A 21,520-nucleotide genomic window follows, 5' to 3' on the forward strand; every position below is an offset into this window, starting at 1 on the left:
AACAAAGGGGTCTGACTCTGTGAGGGGGACAGTGTATGAAGAAAGACTTGCAGAGGGAAAACTTGACATCATCAGGCTGTGGAAGGGTTAATGGAAGTTCACCAGGGAAAAAGACCAGGAAGAGCATTCTAGGCCAAGGAGACAGCAAGTGCAAAGGCATGGTGTGTGCGAAAGTACAATGTAGTTTGTATTCCTGCAGTGTAAAGGCCAAAGCGGTGCGTTGTGGGGACTGATACTGGTGACGTGGGGTGAGTCGTGTCATGAAATATTTTATATGCTGTGCTAAGGAGCTTAGAGTTGACCTTGTTGACATTGGAGATCCATTAGAAGATCTTAGGTAGGGAATAATTTGGTTAATTAGCATTTTATAAAGATCTATCTGGTGGTTATGTGGCAGGTAAATGGGAGAAACACAGTGGGGCTGATTTTGAAGCTACTGCACTAATCCATACCATGAGTAAGGGCCAGGGGATGGTTAAGTTGAGATAGAAGTGACAGAGATTTAATAAGTAAAAATCAATATATCTTGGATGTGTTATGGTGAAGGGAAAAGGAGAAGTTTAAGGTTTCCAGCGTGAGTGTCTTAGTGAATGGTGTGGCTACCAAGTGAGACAGGGAATACAAAAGAAAGACCAGGTAGGGGAGGGGACATGGGTTGGGGGCAACTTCTCAGTACAGTTTTGGACAAAAGGAATGTAATGTCATAATTTACACTAACTAAATATGGACCCAGCTTGGAAGGGGTAATGAGTAGTATTTTAGAAATTTGGAGTATGAGGTACTGATGAAATACCGTGTAAAAATATCCCTTAGGCAGTTAGATTTATGTGACTGGAGTTCAAGGTAAAAGTCAGAGATGTACCCATCAATTTAAGACTCACCAGCATGTAGGTCATGATTAAAGCTGTGGATAAGCTTGCCCGAGAGTGAGAAGAAAAAGGGCAGAGGGTACAATTTTGGAAAGCTCCAATATTCATGATATAAATAGAGAGAGGCTAAAAAGAAATGACCAAAGAGATAAGAGAATTAGAAGAGTTTGGTGATGATATTTCCATGGAAAAGATGTGATTTTTATTCTTAAAGCATTCCCAATGTATTTAGGTTAAATCATATCCATTAAAAAAAGAAGAAAGAAAAAAGAAAGAGAAGAAGGAAGAGGAGGGTGAGGGAAAGGGGGAGATCTATTTCAACTTCACGCATTTCAATTTTTATTTCTTTTTTATCCTTGATATTTTTGATCAACTTTATCATGCTACTATGTTGCTTAACTCTAGGGGGCATTATTCACTATATATATTTTATTCACTATAAAATTTAAAAATTTTTTTCACATACATATGATTTTATTTATTTATTTTTAGAGAGAGGGGAAGGGAAGGAGAAAGAGAGGGAGAGAAACATCAATGCGTGGTTGCCATCCGTGCGCCCCCCACTGGGGACCTGGCCCACAACACAGGCATGTGCCCTGACTTGGAATTGAACTGATGACACTTTGCTTTGCAGTCTGGTGCTCAATCCACTGAGCCATACTAGCCAGGGTTAATTTTTATTTCTTATGAAGTACCCCTACTGTATACCCCAGAGGATTTTCGTATTTACGTCATAATTTGGGAGAAACCTACCTCAAAAATTGTTTTGCCATGAAAAGCCAAGAAATTTGATATATATGAAACTAAGGATGCTAGACTACTCCTCATATCATTAAAAGAAAAAAAGAAGAAGTAGTAGTGTTTGCTGTCTGAAAATTAAATAGAAAATAGAATGAACAAAATTCATAATATTTTGTTTTAGGTAATTTTTTTACTGGAGTCAGGTTGACTGGACTTTATAGCCACCTAAGGACACTTTTAGTGCTTCAGCAGCTCAGTTCCACTTCTTCAGAAATATATTTAGCCATCAATTGGAAAGCCACTCTCTAAAAACGTAGTACTATGTGGGGAAATAACTCATCGAACTTCTTTCGAATCTCCTCCATATATACCTTGTAATGAAGTTACTCTTCCTTGAAGGATCTTAGACTTCGAACCAGAAACCTTGCTATGAAATCAGCTTCCATGGAATGATCAAGCCTCATAAAAGTCACTGAGATAGTGTAGGCATTCCCATAACCAGCACAAAATTAAGTTTCATAAGATTGTTTTAAAGATGTGGATGCAAATGCCTGTACTTACAGAAATGGAGCATGTAGAGAAAAAGGCACTTGGAGAAGCTGGTCACCGCTATCCTTCCCCCTCTGTGCCACATGGCAGCTAACCAGCTCAGTGTCTACTTGGTTCTTCAGCATTTCCAATGAAGGCAATTCGGAAGTTCTGCCATGATGATGCTCATTGGGGAATATTTCTAAAATCTAGTGGATGGCAAAGGGACTTTCTCCTGGAATTCTTGATTCATCAGGCTTTCAACTCCATTGTCCTTTTTGCTTTCTTTGTATAATTCAGTAATATATTTTAAAAAATTTTTTATTGTTCAATTACAGTTGTCCCCATTTTTCTCCCATTGCTCTCCCCTGTCCCACCCACACTCACTTTCCCATATTTGATCCTCCCCCCTCCCCACTCTGTTGTCCTTGTCCTTGAGTCCTTTATATATGTTCCTTGACTTGACTCTCCCCCTTCTTTACCCCATACCCCTCTCCCCGCTCCAATCTAGTAACTGTGAGTTTGTCCTTTATTTCCATATCTCTGGTTCTATTTTGCTCTCCTGTTTGTTTTGTTGATTAGGTCCTTCTTATAGGTGAGATCATATGGTATTTGTCTTTCACCACCTGACTTATTTCACTTAGCATAATACTCTCTAGCTCCATCCCTGCTGTCGAAAAGCATAGGAGTTCCTTCTTTTTTCCTGCTGCATAGTATTTCATTATATAAATGTACCACAGTGTTTTCATCCACTCATTTATAATTCAGTAATATCTTTATTCACATTGAACCAGGTTATCACATTGACTTTGTGGCCAAATGGAATGAAATAAAATAAGCCATGTGTTTAAAATGCATTGATTCATATTTCCCTAGTTTTCAATTCCACAATGATATGCTTTGATTTCCTATTTGCTGGGGAGGTATAACAGGAAGAACTATGGATTTTAACAATCTTATAAAGTCTAATATAAACATTGGAATGGTGATAGAAAGAGACGTGACTTGGAGTGGTAAACATATAATACGATATACAGATGATGTATTATAGAATTGTACACTTGAAACTTATATCATTGTATTAACCAATGTCACCCCAATAATTTCAATGAAAAAGTTAAGAATAATAATAAAAAACAAAAATTATTTTGACAATAAAATAAATAAAAATAATAAACATATTGGTATTACAGAAGGCATATTTAAATAGAAAATATTGTACTGGTTCTAATTGCTCCCTCCAGATCATTCTGGGAAGCTTTGTGCTGACAATAGAAATTAGCAGTTTTTAAAATATTTGCCATGTGACTTTCCGCTACCTGCTATTTCATTTTGTGTTAAATATGTCTTAAATAATGGGCTAATGTGTACCCTTCTTTTATAATATTTGCTTGAATGTCAGTTTACCTGTTTGTTTTGTAAAGATGAAATAGTTTTACAGTGATTCTGAAAATACTTGGGGAAAAAATTTCTGTGACTTCTGCTAACAGAGCTATTAACAAGGCCATCTACAAAAAAAAGAAATTATTTTAAAATTGCAGGTCCTAGCTCTGTTTTTCATATGGTGATAAATACTGCTGAATTGATATAAAGCTATACTGTCTGTTCAGGAATAATAGCCAAAATATTTCTGAAGCAGGAGGGCAGGGTTACTGCCCTGTTGGAATGGGCACTGGCCTTAGGTCAGGAGCAGAGTCCTGGTCAAGGTGTTAACCCTTTAGGTGCTGGGCGGTAGATGAGTCAGGGTGCTAGCTGCAGGGCAGCACTAGAAGGCTTAGGACAGCAGCCGTATAACATCATTTAATACTGTGACAGCCAGTACTGCCAGACCAGGACATCCTGGCTAATTTCAGCTGCATGTAATATCCAAGATTGTAGGTGACTTTTTTTTTTGGATGTTGATAAATATGGAGACCTCAATGGTATGAAATCATGTCTGGGTCTTCCACGCTGTTTGTTTGTAAGGCTTCTGGGTATTTATTTGATAGAGGTGGCACAGGAGGCAAAGGGGAGACTCAGAGTGGTGTCACTGAGTTGATGGATCTTGTCCACTGGACAGAAGGTGCCCTGAAATGCATGGGGTCAACTACATCAGTAAGAACCAGTTCTTATCTTCCTATTGTATCCCCATCACCTACACTTCCTGACAGTTAATAAAAAATTAATAAATGGCTAGAGGTGAATGCCAGGCTGTTTCAAATTGTACATTTCATTATTGTTCAGGTATGGTAAGGCTAACAGATTAGCAGACCATAGTCAGTCCGGTTCCCAAGAGGAGAGGGAGGACACATCACTCCATGGAAGGGCCACACAGGGGAGCACCAGAGCCAGTCAGAGGCAGGGGGCATTGTGATTTCTGTGGGAAAAAAAACAGAGAAGCAGGGTACACAAGCTTAGGATTGGCTATTTTGGATAATTTCTGTGAGCTCTCAGGTGTAGGGGCCGCTTCTAGTTATCTTGTACCTGGCACTAAAGTGGTTAGGCAGGTGGATAGTGGCCCTGAGTGTGATACTGTAGAGGAGGTGATGGGTGTATGGACTTGGGACTGATTAGCAGGCACACCAAAGGCGTGCTAACAGGAGCAGTCTCTCCAGGGTCGCCAGGGCTCCTGATGTCAAAGCATCAGAAATACAGACAGTAAAAAAGCATCATGAATGCACTGGCCACACTTGGGAAATGATGCGAATATCGCTTTTATCCTTTAAGGTCTAATGTAGGCAAGCAGAGATGTTTCTCTTTGCTCCCACATTTCTTGTTACACCTATGTGTACTTGTAGCATAGTATATAATGGCAATAATTATAGCTAAGATTTATTAAACCCTCACTGTGTGTTTAGCATTAGAATGATAACTTTACATGCATCAACCCAATTAGTGTCCACAGCATCCCATGCAGTATGCATAATTTATATTCTCATTTTATACATGAGGAACCAGGAGCCTTGAGAAATTACATAACTTAGTCAAGGTCACATAGAGTGGCTATGTGATGCTTTTACTCTGTGTGCTATATTCTGTCTCCCATTCATTTTAGTCTAGTTACTTGCTTCTGAGTCTGTTGATACCGGTAGCTTCAGCAGTGCAAAATGTTGCCAGTTCTTCTCACCTTTGTATGTCCAGTCTCCATCAGAGGGCATGCACCATGTAAGCCTTCGTGGAGTCAAAGAGCAAAGTTTCCACCACCTTCCTTTTGAATTTGAGCAGCCTGATAAACAGCTCATTGTCTAGGTGGAGTAGCTGTCCTGGGAGAAAGAAAACATGTTTTATGGCTTCCTGTTCTTTATTTGACATTCTCTGAGAATGGGAACTTGGGAAGAAAGAAATGTATGACTCTGCAAATGGTTATTTCTGTTTTGTGGCATTTATGCCTTACTTAATCTGGGTCCCACAGATGCTTGCTTTGTAGGACATGGCCTTTAGAAAGAAGTGTGTGAGATGTGTCCTTGGGAAAATGAAATGAATGTGTAGAATGTGTTTCAACCCAGGAATGCTAACGGGCAAGACAGAGCTCCCACACTTGTCATTTAGTGGCTTTCCTGATTGTCTCTTCTGCTTTATCTTCCCAGCTTGCCACCAATCCTGTTTCGGGTGTGCAGGGAGAAGCCCGCATAACTGCACAGCCTGCTGGCCTTCCCATGTGCTGATGGATGGGCAGTGCCTCTCCCACTGCCCAGATGGATACTTTAACCAGGAAGGCAGTTGTATAGGTGAGTGGGCAACATGCTGGGGCATATTCCCTAGACCCCTGTTTTGTCTTTATAATGCAGTCAGACTCTGTAATTAGAAACCTTGTCATACCACGGGACTGAGGGTTGGACTGTAAATCCTTCTCTTGAACTTATAGGAGTAAATTCAGCTCTTCCAATAAGGAAATATGAAAGAAGTGAAAAATTAGAATCAGCTTTACCCTGTGCACGCAGTGAGGGGTGGATTTGATGGCAGGCATCACGGAGACAAAGTGCCGCGGGCTCTGACGCATTTGTGTAGGGTCGGGTATTTGACGTGGCCTCTGCGGTTCTCAGCCCCACTTTCCCTGGCTTCAGCCTAATAAAGCGAAAGGAGAGGGAGGTACTAATTTTTTTCTTTGACAAGTCAGTGCCATGTTCTTAACAGCACTTTATATTTCAGTGGCAGAGATTCTAGAAATTACTAGCTGAGATTAGTGCAGGGTTTTATTGGAATTGACAAAATACTACCATTTAAGCACCTCGTTTTAGCACTGTGTTTTCTTGTATCTATGGCGGGGGGGGAAGGACTAAACACATTCTATCATGGTTACTATTTTATTTCTAATAATAGACTTGTTGACACCAGCTAAAAGGAAAAAGCACAGGGTTATGAAATTGTATTACATATATTTCTAGAGTCAGAAAACGTGATGAATTTATAAAGTATTTTTAAAATAAACCAATACTTGTTAGATTCATCTATCCTCAAACCCCAAAGAGGAAATTTAATGTAACCCCAGATTTGGATGCAGTTTTTCCAAGTACCTTTTTGATTTCTCTAGGCCCCTGATGGGTGGTGTTCCTTTAAACTCTAGATCGCGCTCAGCGGGGAGTGTTCCTGGTTCGTCATTGACAATGTCCTTGAAAACCATTGTCTGTCCCTGTGTGCTTTCACAGTAGCCCAGTTGCCGTGTGTGTGGAAAGCTGTTTGGGAGGGCCCAGTCTGGGTCGCTCTAAGTCTGCTTTGCCTCCCCCTGGGTGAAGCCAGCAGGTGGATGGTACTGCGAGCGCCAGGGCCACCGGGTCGCTGGAAATATTTGGGGAGGTAGAAACCTTCTGGAAAACACTAGGAGCTTCTGGATGGGTGTTTTCAAAGTTAAGAGCCTCAGGAATGTAGACGGGGTGATAGTTAATGCTTTCTTTCTAATCAGCACTTCATTTTCTTGCTTGCTTGCTTGCTTTAAAAAAAACTCCTTATCTTCTTTTGGCCTCTTGCCAAAAATGAGAAACAGTTGACTTTATTCGAAATCTGTGCCTTTGCTTTTCACCAGCTCTGTGCCAGAAGGGAATTCTTTGTCATCAGTTCCAGCAAGTTCTACCCAGCTCCAGCGCTCACCTCCCCGCCTCTTGGAATCAGACATGCTTGGACCTCCTCGTCCTTGGCAGAGAAATCCTTAACTCTCCTTCCCTGTGCTTGCTCCTGCTACTGCCTTGGCAGCGCAAATGCAGCTGCAGCCGGCTTTCATTCCTCTTTACTGCCTATAACTACTGTGATTCACTTGGTTTTTTCCAGTGTTGTGCCTCTCATTAACTTGGTGGTTTTTCTGGCGAAAACATAGCTTTGACATTACTTTGTCTCAGGAATTGATCTTCAAACACAGCTCATGATAACCTCCCAGAAGAGGGCTTTTTCTATGCTCTGTATTTTAATTCAGCATTGCTATCATGACAGGCACCCAAGCTGTGCCATCCGACTCCAGTGAGAAGGTGTGGGATCCATTGCGGTGTATGGTTCCCGCTTTGCCTGTGAGGAATTTCTGAGAAGCGAAGTGTCTCCCTCTTTTTTCTGCCTTGCTCTCTTTGAACTGCGGTATTTTGGGGAGGGGGAGTCTTTGCACTCACTTTTCTGCTTTGTCATTTTGATTTGAACTTCTTTATTTACATAGATGGGGATGGTCATGCTGCCCCCTCTGGAATGTGTGGCCAATTACTTGAATTTTTATGGTTCTAGATTCCATGTCCTATTCATGGATGGTATTTCCATTGACTCCAAAAATGCATTCTCTTGGTCAGACCTTAGGGGTACGCCCAGCTTGCTCATGCATCATCCAAAGATGAGTAGTATTTGAGTTGTGCTCTTAACGTAATTTGTGGATTGCATTAAATATTTCATGTATTTACCTGCTGAGCGGCCAATACCTGTCCTGGTTCTTGTTTTTTCCTCTAGAATGCCACCCCACCTGCAGGCAGTGCCATGGCCCGTCAGAATCGGACTGCACTTCCTGTCACCCTCATGTCACTGTTAATGGTGGAAACTGCAGGACAAGCTGTAAAGAAGAGCAGTTCCTCAGTCCCGTGGGGTACTGTGCTGGTGAGTGGTGTTTCCTCATAGTCTCAGAACCAGTGGCCAGAGGCTGGCGGGTCTTCATTCCAGGCTTCTGAAGAGCTTGGCCGAGTAAGAACCCTTTTTTTCAGGAGACATTTGTTTCATGCCTGGGAACTCACTTCGTTGCTTCCTATCAGACATTTAGTAAATATTGATGGATTCAAAGGAAATCTTCTAACACTCTGGCAGTTTCTAAAAAAAAACCCAAAACTTAGAACCTCATATTAATGAAGGTTGGAGTCATGACAATAGTACCTTCTATGCATGCGGTGCACTTCAGCTTAGCAAAATGTGTTCTCAAAACAGTTTCTCTGAAGACCACCTCCCTTTGTCTGCGTTATTTCTCGCCTCTTGCTGTGCAGAGCCATTGCCATCAGGTCCAGGCACCAAAATTTGTGGATATTAACCCAAAAGTAAATCAGTTGTCTAAGGAGTTGGGATTTTTTCCTCCTCATTTAGGACTCAGGTCTCAAAAAAATAAATACATATATCAATTAGGAAAGGAGCATGGGATTTGGATAATGATGAAGGAGCTGTACAGTGTTTGTGGCTATCCATTCGTTCATGCAGCAAGTATCTCTTGAGTGTCTACTAATGGTCAGATGCTCAGAATACAAAAAAAGCGCTGAATAAGACAAGGACTCTGTCCTCAAAGAGCTAGTAGTCTGGAAAGAGCAATTTATAGGCTAGTGGGTCGTTATGTATTTCTTCACCCGACTCTTTCCAATTTAGGAGAAACTCAGAGATTTGCTTGGGCAGCTATTGGTACATCTCTGAAGGGCTTGCCAGGGAGGCATTCTGGGGTGCCACTGGGCAAATGAGAAAGTCAGGATCTGGGTGGACCCATACTGGGGGGGTTTACTTGTCCCTGGGCAGGAAAGAGGTATGGCCAGATGACTAGATCATAGCATGAGCAGGCACATTCAGTCTAGGGCAGCATTGCTATTTCAGTTGTCTTGTTTGGTGGTGGGGGCACAGGAAGTCAATAACAATACTCCAAGTCTATCTGGTAACCATGGTCCTAGGGATTGCTTCCTTTTTGCACATGACCTTTGCTTTAGACATTGGGGTCCAAAGTTTATATCCCAGAAAGATGGAACTGTCAAGAACAGGGCTCCAGCCAAAAATGCTGGAAATCAGGGCAAAAACCAATTGTTGTATAAGTTCAAAGGAGAGAGAAGAAAAAATATGGAAGGTATTATGGAGGAGATGGAACCTAAAGTTACTGCTTAATCTTAGGATTAAGTTAGACAGGCGGAGGTTAGGCACACTTTTTGGGTGGTCCACCAGGAGACAGGTGCAGAGGAAGAGCACGTGGGCATTCATGGCCAGTGGGAGGTCCAGTCTGGCTGAAGACTATGACTCGCATTAAGGCAAAGTACAGTAGATGAAATGGTTGGAAAAATGTAAGTTGGAACCAAGGTATAGGAAACTCGCAATTTCAGGCCAAAAAATTTGGATTGAATTTTGTGGGCACTACAGCCATGACAGTTTTGGAAAGGACTATGTTATGAGCAGGAAATATGCAAGCTGTGTGGGAGACGGACTGGAGCAAGGAAAGGCACCAGTCAGAGGGAGGAGTTAGAAGGTAGGATCTTCATTGTGGCTTTTCTATTTCCAACCTATTCAGCATGTGGACCTTAAAAATTTTATGCTGGGGGAAATTTTTAAAATAAATGTTTATATAAGGAGATTGAAAAAAAATTAATTTTTAATGAGCTCTGTTCTCTCCAATGTCCAGAGCCTCTTTGAGAGTAAATCAGGTGATTAGGAGTGCATTAATTTTTTAAGGGTAATGGGGGACCATTAGAATAAAGAATCATGGGACTAGGCTAAATGACTGTGGAAATCCCCAACGCCAGAAGAGCAGGTTCCACTGAAAATGCAGGGAAGGACAAAGCTTGACTGTCCTGGGCATCTGGGTATTAGGTGTGTTAAGTAAAGGTTTTAAATAAGAAAACCATTGTCCAGGAGTTGGAAATCTTTTGTTGAATAGAGATTGGTGTAAGAGTGCCTAGTACGGGGAAATTTGACCAGTAATTTCAGTTGTTGATCTTTCAGAGAAGTGCATTGATCTTGAAGTTTACTTTTCCAATAAATGTATACCATTTCCAATCACCTCCCACTTCTCTCTGTAGCATTGAAATGGATTTATTCATTTACTGCTTCATCAAACATTTATTAAGCACACGCTTCATGCCAGGCACAGTGCTGGACTCTGGGGATGCAAATGCTTGCATTCAAGAAACATAGAGTGTAAGAAAGCAGGGGATATGTGTTGAATATGATATTGATGTGGATATGAGCTAAGCCTGTGGGGCAAGACTCTGACCCGGACAGACGGTGGGGGTGGCAGGGCGGTATGTGTGTGTATGCACAGTGGGTATGGAAGGCTTTCTGGAACATTTCATAGCTGAGATGATTTTTGAAATATTGAGAGGGGTTTGAAGATTTGGAAGGGAGAGCATTCCAGAAAATGGGCCAAAGAATATTATCTATTCAGACACCAACAGAGTTCAGTAGAATGCCGGTGCTTAGTATGGGCGCGGTGGGACTTGAAGCAGAAGGAAGCAGGGCCAGATCATGGGGCTGTTGTATTTTATGTTTAAGGAAAACATACTTTGCCATCAGGTCTATGGAAGGTTTTTAAGGAGGAGGGTGTTATGGTCACATTTCTGTCATGAGAAAGATCTACGGAAAATTGCTTGCAGGGAGACCAGGCAGGGGGCAGAAAGGCCTTTTAGAAGGTAGTTGTAGGAGTCCAGATGGAAGATGAGGGCTTTTAATGAGGAAGTTGTTGAGAGAATGAAGAGACGAGCCTGGCTTCACTAAGTATTTATTACATTATGTTGGCCCATGTGAGGTTATGATTTTGTGAGCACAAATAGTCCAATAGTGGCAATTTCATTTTGTTCAACCTAATACAGTAGTTTCCCCCTTCTCTGTGGAGGATGCATTCCAAAACCCCCAGTGGATAGTACCAAACACATTATGTTTTTTCCCTTAAATACCTTTTCATGTAAAGGAAGCCCTTTAAGGCCTCTCATTGGCATATGCAAACAGCCACCATCATTGCTCTTGTACTTTGGGGCCATTATTAATTAAAATTAGGATTATTTGAACACAAGGCACTATGATATTGCAATAGCTAATCTGATAATCCAGATAGCCTAAATCAGGGGTCCCCAAGCCCCGGGTAATGGAGACCAATACTAGTCCATGGCCTGTTAGTACCCAGGCTGCACAGCAGGAGGTGCGCTGTGGACCAGTGAGCAAAGCTTTGCTCGCATTACTGCCTGATATCTGCCTCCTGTATATACCCCCACCCATCAGCGGAAGAATTGTCTTCCACAGAACTGGTCCCTGGTGACAAAAAGGTCGGGGACCACTGGCCTAAGTGACTGTGGGGCAGGTAACATATAGAGCATTGGTACACTGGAAAAAAGGATGATTCACATTTCTCGTGGGACAGTGTGGAATGATGCTAGGTTTCATCATGCTACTCAGAATGGCATGCAATTTAAGACTTATAAATTGTTTATTTATGCAGTTTCCCATTTAACATTTTCGAACAGTGATTGACCAAAGGTAACTGAAACCATGGAGAGCAAAATTGCGCGTAAAGAGAGATTACTGTCGAAGCATCGGAAGTTGCTGATCTCTCAACCCTGGGGCTGAGGGAGAGGGAATTTGGGGGATGATTTCCAGGTTTCTGGTCAGGTAAATTCAAAGGATGGGAGTAGCACTTACCAAGGGCCAAAATAATAAGAGAATGTATTTGCATTTGGACAGGTTGGCTATGGGGTGACCCCTGGACATCCAAGGGTAGCTGTCCAGGAGGAGGCTGAAGACCTAAGTGAGCACAGGCTTTCTAAACTGTAACTTCCAGGAACTTACCTGCTGTCTTTATTTTACCCTGGACCCCAAGTCCTGGATTCCTTCCTTCCTTCCTTCCTTCCTTCCTTCCTTCTTTTTTTTCTTTCCTCCTCTCCCTCCCCTCCCTCCCCTCCCTCCCCCCCCTCCCTCCCTCCCCTCCCCTCCCCTCCCCTCCCCTCCCCTCCCCTCTTCTCTTCTCTTCTCTTCTCTTCTCTTCTCTTCTCTTCTCTTCTCTTCTCTTCTCTTCTCTTCTCTTCTCTTCTCTTCTCTTCTCTTCTCTTCTTTTCACTGTAGTGTTGCTTGAGTCAGGTCCCAGTTAACCTCCTAGAACATTTCAGTGACTTTTAGCTAAACTCAGAAAGATGTTAGGAAGAGTCCTGTGATGACAGACAAGGCAGGAGTTAATCCGCCCCTGGCAGTGCCCACAGCGGAATGTCTTTTCATCACCCTTGGGAAGTGCTGGCACAGGGCAGCCCTGGGGAAGGACCCTCTCGGCTCCCTCTGTCACGTGTGAGCTTTGCAGGGTGGAGGGATTTACTCCCAGGATTTATTCTCTATCTGAGCTGTACCTAAGATCATCATCACAGACCTCTTAATTGCTCTTGGCTGTTTAAGAGAGAAAATTACATCTAATCTATCACACAGACAAGAATAAACACATCCTGGGAACAGGTCCAATAACCTCAATGTGTTATCACATATGGAGATATCATATGTGTGGGGGGTTTTTCCCTTCAAGTCTATCAAGGCAAATATACGGTTTGTGAGATTTGGACCAGGGCTGAAGGTTTCCAAAGGAGATAAATGAACTGGGGTGAGAGGCCGGAGTGGGTAAGATTACAGCAGACATGGTTAAGTGTTATGAAAAGCCAGGATTTTTCTTCATAGATTTTTCTTTTTGTATTTTGCCCACATCTCAGCAACATCATCCAAAAATTCCAAAGCCTGTGGTGCTTTCTCCTTTTGTTCTTCTCAGCTAAAGCTATTCTTCTATTTATAGAAGGTTGTGGAAATTAAATAGAAAACATGAGTGAGAAATACCCAGATGCTGATGCAGAAAAAGAAAAACTGCCTTGGACTTTGTAGACTGACCTAATGGAATGGCTATACTGTGAGTTATTATGTAGAAAGGATAATACTGCGAGTAATATTGTAGAGTGGAAGACTGGAAAATTCTAAGCAGCTGACTTGTTAGGGTGGTGGAATTCTGGGGGTGTTAACAATTTGTTTGCTTATTCAGTAATTTTTTAAATTCATGTTTCTTCATAAATCTGTGCTGGAATGTAAGCAAAAGAAGACATGTCAGTGAAGAAATGCTACTCTTGCATTTTCATGTTGAAATCCACGATACTCAAGTTCTAAGCAATGGTTAATGAGTGTTACATGCAAAAAAGACTCCTGACTGAATAAATTTGGGGACCTCTGAGTTAAATAACCTAAGCAACTTTCTTTGTTGCAGGATTTCTCAGAACTTTAAACAAACAAATATGTATTGTGAATCTCTAACATGAAGGAGGCTGGATATTATTTCCCGAACATTTAATTGCATACTGCTCCCTTCATTTATTATAGCCTCTCACTAAGCTGACCAGCGGTTTGCAGAAAAATCTTTGTGGAGCCCTGGACTAAGTGATGTTAATATGTTGAAAATTTTTTTGGCATTTCCTGAAGGTAAAACAAAGTAATGAACCAGTTCTCAGACTGGGGACTTTTTCCTTCCCTTCCTCCTTCCTTCCTCTCTCTGTGGGCAAGCAGAGGGGTCACTGAGAAGACTCACATTTGCCACTCTTTTGTCTACTGAAGAGCACTGGAGAGCAATCAGTAATTGTCCTCCAGTGTTGGGTCGGAGAAGTGTTTGCTCTCTGAACCTGTGTGAAATTTGCTGACTGGTTAGAAAACCTGTTCACACTTTTTCTTCCAAATCATAAAAAACAAAACAAAACAAAACCAAAAACTAAAAAAGAACCGTTGGAAACCCTTCCATGATTTTCTCCATTTATTATCATTTTTTTCTGAAAGAGGGCCTAAAAAAAAGTGGTGAAAAAAAGTCAAAATGCTGATTAAAAGGGCAACAAATCCTTATTTTGGCATAAGTTGACACAACTACAGCATTGAATAATGAAAAAACCCAATTCAAGTTGAACATAATTAAGGACCTGGGAGAGAGCCCTGCACGAGCCAGCGTACCAGCTCTCAGCTTCCAGACACAGTGATATGAAGCCAGGGAGGTGAGAGCCAATTGTGTCTTACAGCAGCTTCTGTGTGCCAGCAAGGTAGGTTGGCACTGCCCTACATCTTGCTGTAGGTGCTCCTGCGGCTGGAACTGGAAGGAAGGAAAGAGGCACATACTACAAATGTGTAGCCGTTACTACCTCATTTTAAGCCAAAATCCTGCTCATCCTTCTCTAATGGCCTGGCTCAGATTCCTTCCCTAAGAGGACCTGCATCCCCTTGGCTTCTCTCACTTTGTAATTCCTGGTATGCTGATAATTTCTACCACTTACTTAGCACTTGGCATTGATGAGCTCATGTTCTCTAAGTGGGATTGTTTTCTGGTGTCTAATAATAGGCGACCATTCTGAGGGCTTATTATGTAACAAGGGTTGTGCTAATTGTTTTGAATGCTTTCTGCCATTTAATATTAACAATGATCCTCCAAGATAGGTACTAACTATATCTCCATATTATATATGAAGAAACTGAAATATAGAACTGTTAAGTACTTGGCTTAACATTGGAAGATAGAACCAAGATTTGAACGTAGACCTTGTGATTTCAGAATCCAAATATTTAATTATTTTGTTGTACTCTATGATGTCAAATGCAGTCAACAACACACTATAGAGACTCAAAAACATTTTTTTTGATTGATGGATTAAAAGGTGGATTGGCAGAGACTGGTATGACAAGGTGGCTTTGAGAGGCACTGTTGGGAAGAATTGCAAGAACTGGTTAGTCTGTTTTAAATGCTGAGAAAACTGATTTAGGGTGCCACGTGTACATGTGGTCTTATTGTATATAATCCTTATTGGATCAGTAAACTTTAAAGAAACAGTGTGTACGATATTTTAGTAATTTATATCTACATTTATTTTAAGTTTTTCAACATATACATGTATATATTTTTCACAGTTACAATCAACAGCTACATATTTTTTTCTCTTAGATATCATTTTATGTATTTGCATATATTGGCAAATATTCAAAGAATCCACATAACTGCCATTTTTAATGGCTAAATAGCAATTCATTGTATTTGTGTAACTTAATTTGATTTGCCATTTTCCTCTTGTGGACCTGAGAGATGACCACCAGGAAACAGATACACTGCTTGGTCCATGATATGTTAGGTATGACCTTCAAGGCTTCAGTTGGACTGCATCTGTATTTCATGTTATTGTCAAAACAAATAATAGAGTGTGGAATTTTATAATCTTCAAAGCAGTTTCTCACCTACCTTTTCACTTGCTCATTCCAAGAAAACATCCTACACAAGTGGGAATAAGAGCTCATGTAGTATCCAACTAACACATAGATACTGATGAAGAAATGTTGGGTGAATGAATGACTCAAATCTGGGGTCCTAATGCCTGGTATAATTGCCTTCTAATGCATTGTATGGTAATTATGTCAAGGATCTCTCTTCTTAGCAAGACACATTTTTTTGGTTCTTATCTCTCTCTCTCTCTTTTTTTTACATCTCACTTTCTTCCTTCTGGCCCTATTCTTCTCTCTCTCTCTCTCTCTCTCTCTCCTTTTTTTTTCAATTTTCTTGTTTCTTCTATTTTTTTTAATACTTGCTTGTTTATTTTCCTTATCTTGGTTTTGTTTTGCAATGCACTTTTTTCTTATTTCTCATTTGTCACTCTATCTGGTATTGCATGAACTGTGAATTGCATGGCCAATCTCCCTCTCAGGAGCTTACAATGATTGTCTCTTCCTTGTTTTCCTGGTGTGTTTAATTTAAGAGACCACACTGTCTTCTGAAGGATAATGGAGTATTTCAAAGCACTTTTTGCTTTGAAATTTTCTTTCAGAATAAAAGAACATGAGATACTTAAATCGTGCCTTCCTCATTTAAAAGTAAGAACTTATGTTTTCTTCTTCGTGTGACTTTTACTAAACACTATCTTACCTAGTTTTAGTAATGACAGAAAGATCTTACTTATAAACTTTCAACTTGGCAGGGCTCACAGTGAAATCAGGATTGCTGTTAGCTTCATAAGAACTATGGGGCAGGACTGGAATATCAGAAAAGGACTTCGGGGGTCTGTGCTTAAAGAGCACAGTTGAAAATGTGACTTCCGTTCAAGATGGAGGCATAGGTAAACATGGCTCACCCCCTCACATAACCACAGCAAAAATTACAATTAAACTACAAAACAACTATCACCCAGAATCATCACAAAATCAAGCTGTAGGGAAGTCTGAGAACCAAGGAATTAAAGAAGTCACATTAATTCAGATTGGTAGGAGGGGTACGGACGTGAAGACATAGAGATGCAGAGATGTGGAATGGGCAGTCTCACTGCCACTTGTGGTGGACAAAAATTGGGAGGAATATCTCTGGAGTGAAGGATTGCAGCACCATACCAGACCACCTAGCCCAGGGCTCCAGTGCCAAGAAGATAAGTCCCCATAACTTTTGGCTGTAAAAGCCAGTGGGGGTCGGTGTGGTGGAAGAAACAGTAGATTCCCATTTCTTCTCAAAGGGCCTGCAATGGACTTAGGACTTGTGCAGACTCACTCTTCCTGGGCTCCAGCACTGGCGCAGCAGCTTAATGGACACCAGTGGCATGCAGGGAGAGACTGAACTATCTGTCATCAGGGCGAGTGCTAGGGGACAGCTACCTCCTAGACAAACTCCAGAAGCCAGACAGCAGGCATTGTCCCTTTTCTGAGCCCTTTCTCTCACAGAGCCACAGAGTGGTGACACCATATCTGAAACTCCATCAACCTGGTTCACATGTGTTGCCCAGCTTAGGCAATTACCTAAAGCTCTGCCCAATCAACTTAAAGGTACACTTTTCTAGAACAGACTATGCTACTAAGGGAGTCAAAGCAGCTTTTCATAATACATAGAAACAAACACAGGGAGGCTGCCAAAATGAGGAGACAAAGAAATATGGCCCAAATGAAAGAACAGAACAAAACTCCAGAAAAATAACTAAACAAAATGGACATAAGCAATCTATCATATGCCGAGTTTAAAACACTGGTTATTAGGATGCTTTAGAAGCTCTCTGGGTACTTCAACAGCATAAAAAAGACCCAGATAAAATTAAAGGTTACACTAAGTGAAATAAAGAAAATTCCTCAGGGAATCAGCAATGGAGTAGATGAAACTAAGAATCAAATCAGTGATTTGGAACACAAGTAAGAAAAAAAATTCAATCAGAATAGCAAGAAGAAAAAAGAATACAAAAAAAAAAAAGAATAGGGTAAGGAGCTTCTGGGACAACTTCAAACATAGTAATCTTTGAATCAGAGGGGTTCTAGAAGGATAAGAGAAAGAGCAAGAAATTTAACTTATTTGAAAAAAATAATGAAAAACTTCCTTCATTTGGTGAAGGAACTAGACATATAAGTCCAGGAAGCACAGAGTCCCGAACAAGATGGATGCAAAGAGGACAACACCAAGATACATCATAATTAAAATGCCAAAGGTTAAAGATAAAAAGAGAATCTTAAAAGCAACAAGAGAAAAGCAGATAGTTACCTACAGAGGAGTTCCCATAAGACTGTCAGCTAATTTCTCAAAAGAAACTTTGCAGGCTAGAAAGGACTGGCAAGAAATATTCAAAGTGATGAAAAACAAGGACCTGCAACTAGGATTACTCTATCTAGCAAAGCTATGATTTAGAATTGAAGGGCAGATAAAGTGCTTCCCAGATAAGATAAAGCTAAAGGAGTTCATCATCACCAAGCCATTATTATATGAAATGTGAAAGGGACTTATTTAAGAAAAAGGAGATCAAAATTATGGGTATTAAAATAGCATTAAGTTCATGACTATGAACAATTGACTCTAAAAAACAAACTAAGCAAAGAAGCAGACAGAAACAGAGTCATAGATTTGGAGAGCATTTGGATGGTTAACAGTTGGGAGGAGTAAGGGGGAGAATGGGGAAAAGGTGCAGGACTTAAGAAGGAAATATTGGTAGGTACAAAATTGCTAGGGGGATCTTAAGAACATTATAGGAAGTGGACTAGCCAAAGAACTTATATGCAGGGACATGAACTATGGGGAGACATTGGTGGAAGAAATGGGAGGTACTAGGGTGCAAAGTGGGAAAATTTGGGACAGCTGTAATAGCATAATCAATGAAATATATTTTAAAAAGAGCACAGCTGAATTTAGACTCCTAAGTTATGCTTTCAGTACTAAAGAGAGGAAAATTACTAATGCTACACTTACTTTTCTGACACACACAGAAACCTCTGTGTTTTACATGTAATGGGAAAAACAGTGACTTAGATGCAAGCATGATTGTCACTATTGATGTCAGTTTTGATTGGACCTACTGCAGATAATGTTTATTGAGCAATTACTATGTATCAGCCCCTCACATGCAGTATCTCATTTAATCCTGACTGAAACCCCTGAAGGTTGGTTGTTTGATTAGTAGCATCTCCATTTTATAGCCCAAGAGACTGAGATAGGAGGCATTCATCGATTTACCCAGTGTTTCACAGCTAGCAGGCAGTAGAACTGGACTTGGAAGCAGTGCCATTTCAGAGGACACAGTGGAACCACTGCATCCTCAGCCTTCATCACCTGATCTAGTTCAAGTAAGAACTTTGCTTCTTGGCAATCATACTATTTACAACACATTTTGAGGCTTTGTCATCTTGCCCACCATGGCAATTCTCTATGGACTCTCCACACTTTTTCTCAACTCAAATTTTACTCAGATCAGTTTACATTTTTACTTTCTTTTAAATTTAGAAGATTAACACAATCTGATTAAAACAACCACACACTCCCTCACCTCTTCTGCTCAAATGTCCTGTAGTTTCTTCTAGATGTCTCTTCTCCCTCATTCCTTCCTTTGAGAAAGGAGCTCCCTCACCCTGGCCCAGGAAGCCCCTCCATCGGCAAACAGGTTCTGTCCTGCCCCTTCACCTTTGTGAGCTGGTCTTTCCAGTCAATTATTTCCTCTTCTGGTACTCATTTCCTCTCCCTTCTTCTCTCTTTCTCTTTCTCTCTCTTCTTCCTTCCCCATCCTCTTCCTTCTAGGACCTTGCTGTCTTTCAGAGCCTTAATGCAATCCTCATTTATGTTTTCTCCTTAGATTCCACCTCAAGTGCACATGTGATGATCCTCTGCAGGCCCTCATTTTCACCTGCCTCCTGGACAGCTGATCCACAGGAATATCTTACTCAAAAAACTTCTAAGAAAACCTCCCCCATCATCCTTCCCTCCAACACAACCATCCACCAGGTCCTTTCCTTCCATCTTTCTTGTCCTCTTGCTGCTGATCTTTCAATCAGTGCACTTCAAACAGTTGTTACACCTGATTCCTCCCTGCCCCTATGCCACAGTCTTATCACTGAACAGCTTGTAAACTCTACTTTTGGAATGACTCTTAAATGTATTCCCCTTTATCTGCTAATATGGAGACACCTAAGCTCATCTTTATCAGATAGCCTCAAGATTTTCCTGAAGGCTCTGCCCCACTAAAGCTCTCCCCACTTCTTCCTAAGAGAGGATAACCCTTCTGGAAGATCAACTTTGGCTTCCAAAACACACTTTGGTGGTTAAAATTGATTGATGGTTTCCCACTGTCTACCATGTTAAGTGTAAATTTCTCACTGCTTTTCAAGGTCCCCTGGTCTCCCTTGGTTCCTGAGTGACTGTCTGAAGCTCTAGCCTTGCTGGATCCTCTTCTCCATTCCCCACTGACCCTCCTGTGTGCCTGTGCATGGCATTTTTGCCTTCTAGCTAGGAAGTCCTCTGCCAGCACAATTTACAAACATCAAATAAGCATACCAGTTTAAGTTCCTCTTACTCCTTTTAGTTCAACGTTATCTGGTCCTCCTTGAATACCTATTACATTTTAGGTGTGGCTTTCTTCTGGCATTAGACCTTGTTGTGAGCATCTCAAAGGAATGCTGTGACCCTTACTTAGTGCTCTGTCTCCCACAGTAACTTCCATAGTGTGTCACATGCCACTGATGTTCCACAGATGTTCATTGAAGTGGACATTTTTCTATTTTGGATGTAAGCCAAGGGTAAAACTGAAATTGGTGAGAGGCTAGGTACAAGGCATCTAGATACATGGGCAGTAGTGGTGCTCATGACTCATTGGCAGCAAGAATTGACACCAAAAATGAGGAAAGAGCTTTGCTCATGTATCTGGCAGTGCCTCTTGCTCCCTCCTTCATCAGACTGGCTCCTTGGGTCATACTGCAGCCATCTCAACACATTGGCGAGTTTGTCCACACTGGGTACAAAAATAACCTAACAGTCAGTCTATTGAAGTGAATTTTTTGGGGGGGGGTGATTTATTTTTTTTAGCATAAAACAATACCCACAGACACTATAAAAGGGAGAGTTTTGTCTGTTTTATGGTTTTTGTACTAATTCAGAGCCTCTAACAAAAAGTATGCGAGATTTGTAAGAGCTCAAGGATGGGCTAGGACCAACATCATGGTCAAAAGTGGAAGTGAGAATGCTTCTTTCTCTTCTGCCATCTGGATGTTATTATGGATAACACTTATTATGTTAAGTATGGATTCCATCCATACTTATCTCCTGAGTAGTACCCTATCCATTTTAAAAGTGGACTTCTATGCACACTTTAAGAGCCTTGAGTTTTGGTATGAAATAATTTCTTTTTCTCCTGATGAAGAATAGCCACACATGCTGATTATTTTAAATGCTTCCAAACACACTTAATGTGGTTGCGTTAAGAACTTAATTGACTAACATGTCATTATTTCAAATCTCACTGTGTGTCTAAATTTGTCTTTATAAGTCATTATTTATTAGCTAAGGAGCCACTGCCCCATAAAACCAACATCCACAGCCATTGCTTTGACAGTACACATTTACTTTAATATCGTCAAGCTTTTTTGACTTTGCTCCAAAGATGTGAAATAAGTCATTTCACTGCTGTGTGCTTCCATCCATCATGATTGTGGCTAATCCTCACTGATCCTCGAAGCAGAGCCTTTGTGATTTGAAGAAAGAATCACACAGTGATGACCACATGTAATTTCCTCACAGCTGCAGGGTGGCATATTAGAGAATATTGCAGCTGCTGAGTCAAAATATTAATTTTTTATCTATTTAAATTTTTAGCATATCTGCATGCTGTGCATATTCAGAGAACAAATGGAATCCTCTGCTTGCTTACAAACAAGAAATGTATATATTTCAGCTGGAGCTAATTCTCTATTTCTAGACTCCCTTGTAAATGTGTTCATTAATTTGTTTGTTTAAAGTG

The 21,520-nt window shown here is 40.9% G+C and overlaps 1 protein-coding gene across 1 annotated transcript in view; it reads left to right on the forward strand.

Annotated features, from left to right (window-relative positions):
* Positions 1-21,520, forward strand: part of FRAS1 (Fraser extracellular matrix complex subunit 1) — a 422,802-nt gene that overhangs the window by 228,889 nt on the left and 172,393 nt on the right. Inside the window, exons 19-20 of the mRNA XM_054591913.1 lie at positions 5,705-5,845; positions 8,034-8,177. Of these exons, the coding sequence (XP_054447888.1) occupies positions 5,705-5,845; positions 8,034-8,177 (285 nt within the window). The remainder of the gene's footprint in view (positions 1-5,704; positions 5,846-8,033; positions 8,178-21,520) is intronic.

This window comes from Pteronotus mesoamericanus, unplaced genomic scaffold (assembly GCF_021234165.1).
Source record: "Pteronotus mesoamericanus isolate MK-2021 breed Mesoamerican mustached bat unplaced genomic scaffold, CSHL_Meso_final contig_130, whole genome shotgun sequence".
Classification (NCBI taxonomy): domain Eukaryota; kingdom Metazoa; phylum Chordata; class Mammalia; order Chiroptera; family Mormoopidae; genus Pteronotus; species Pteronotus mesoamericanus.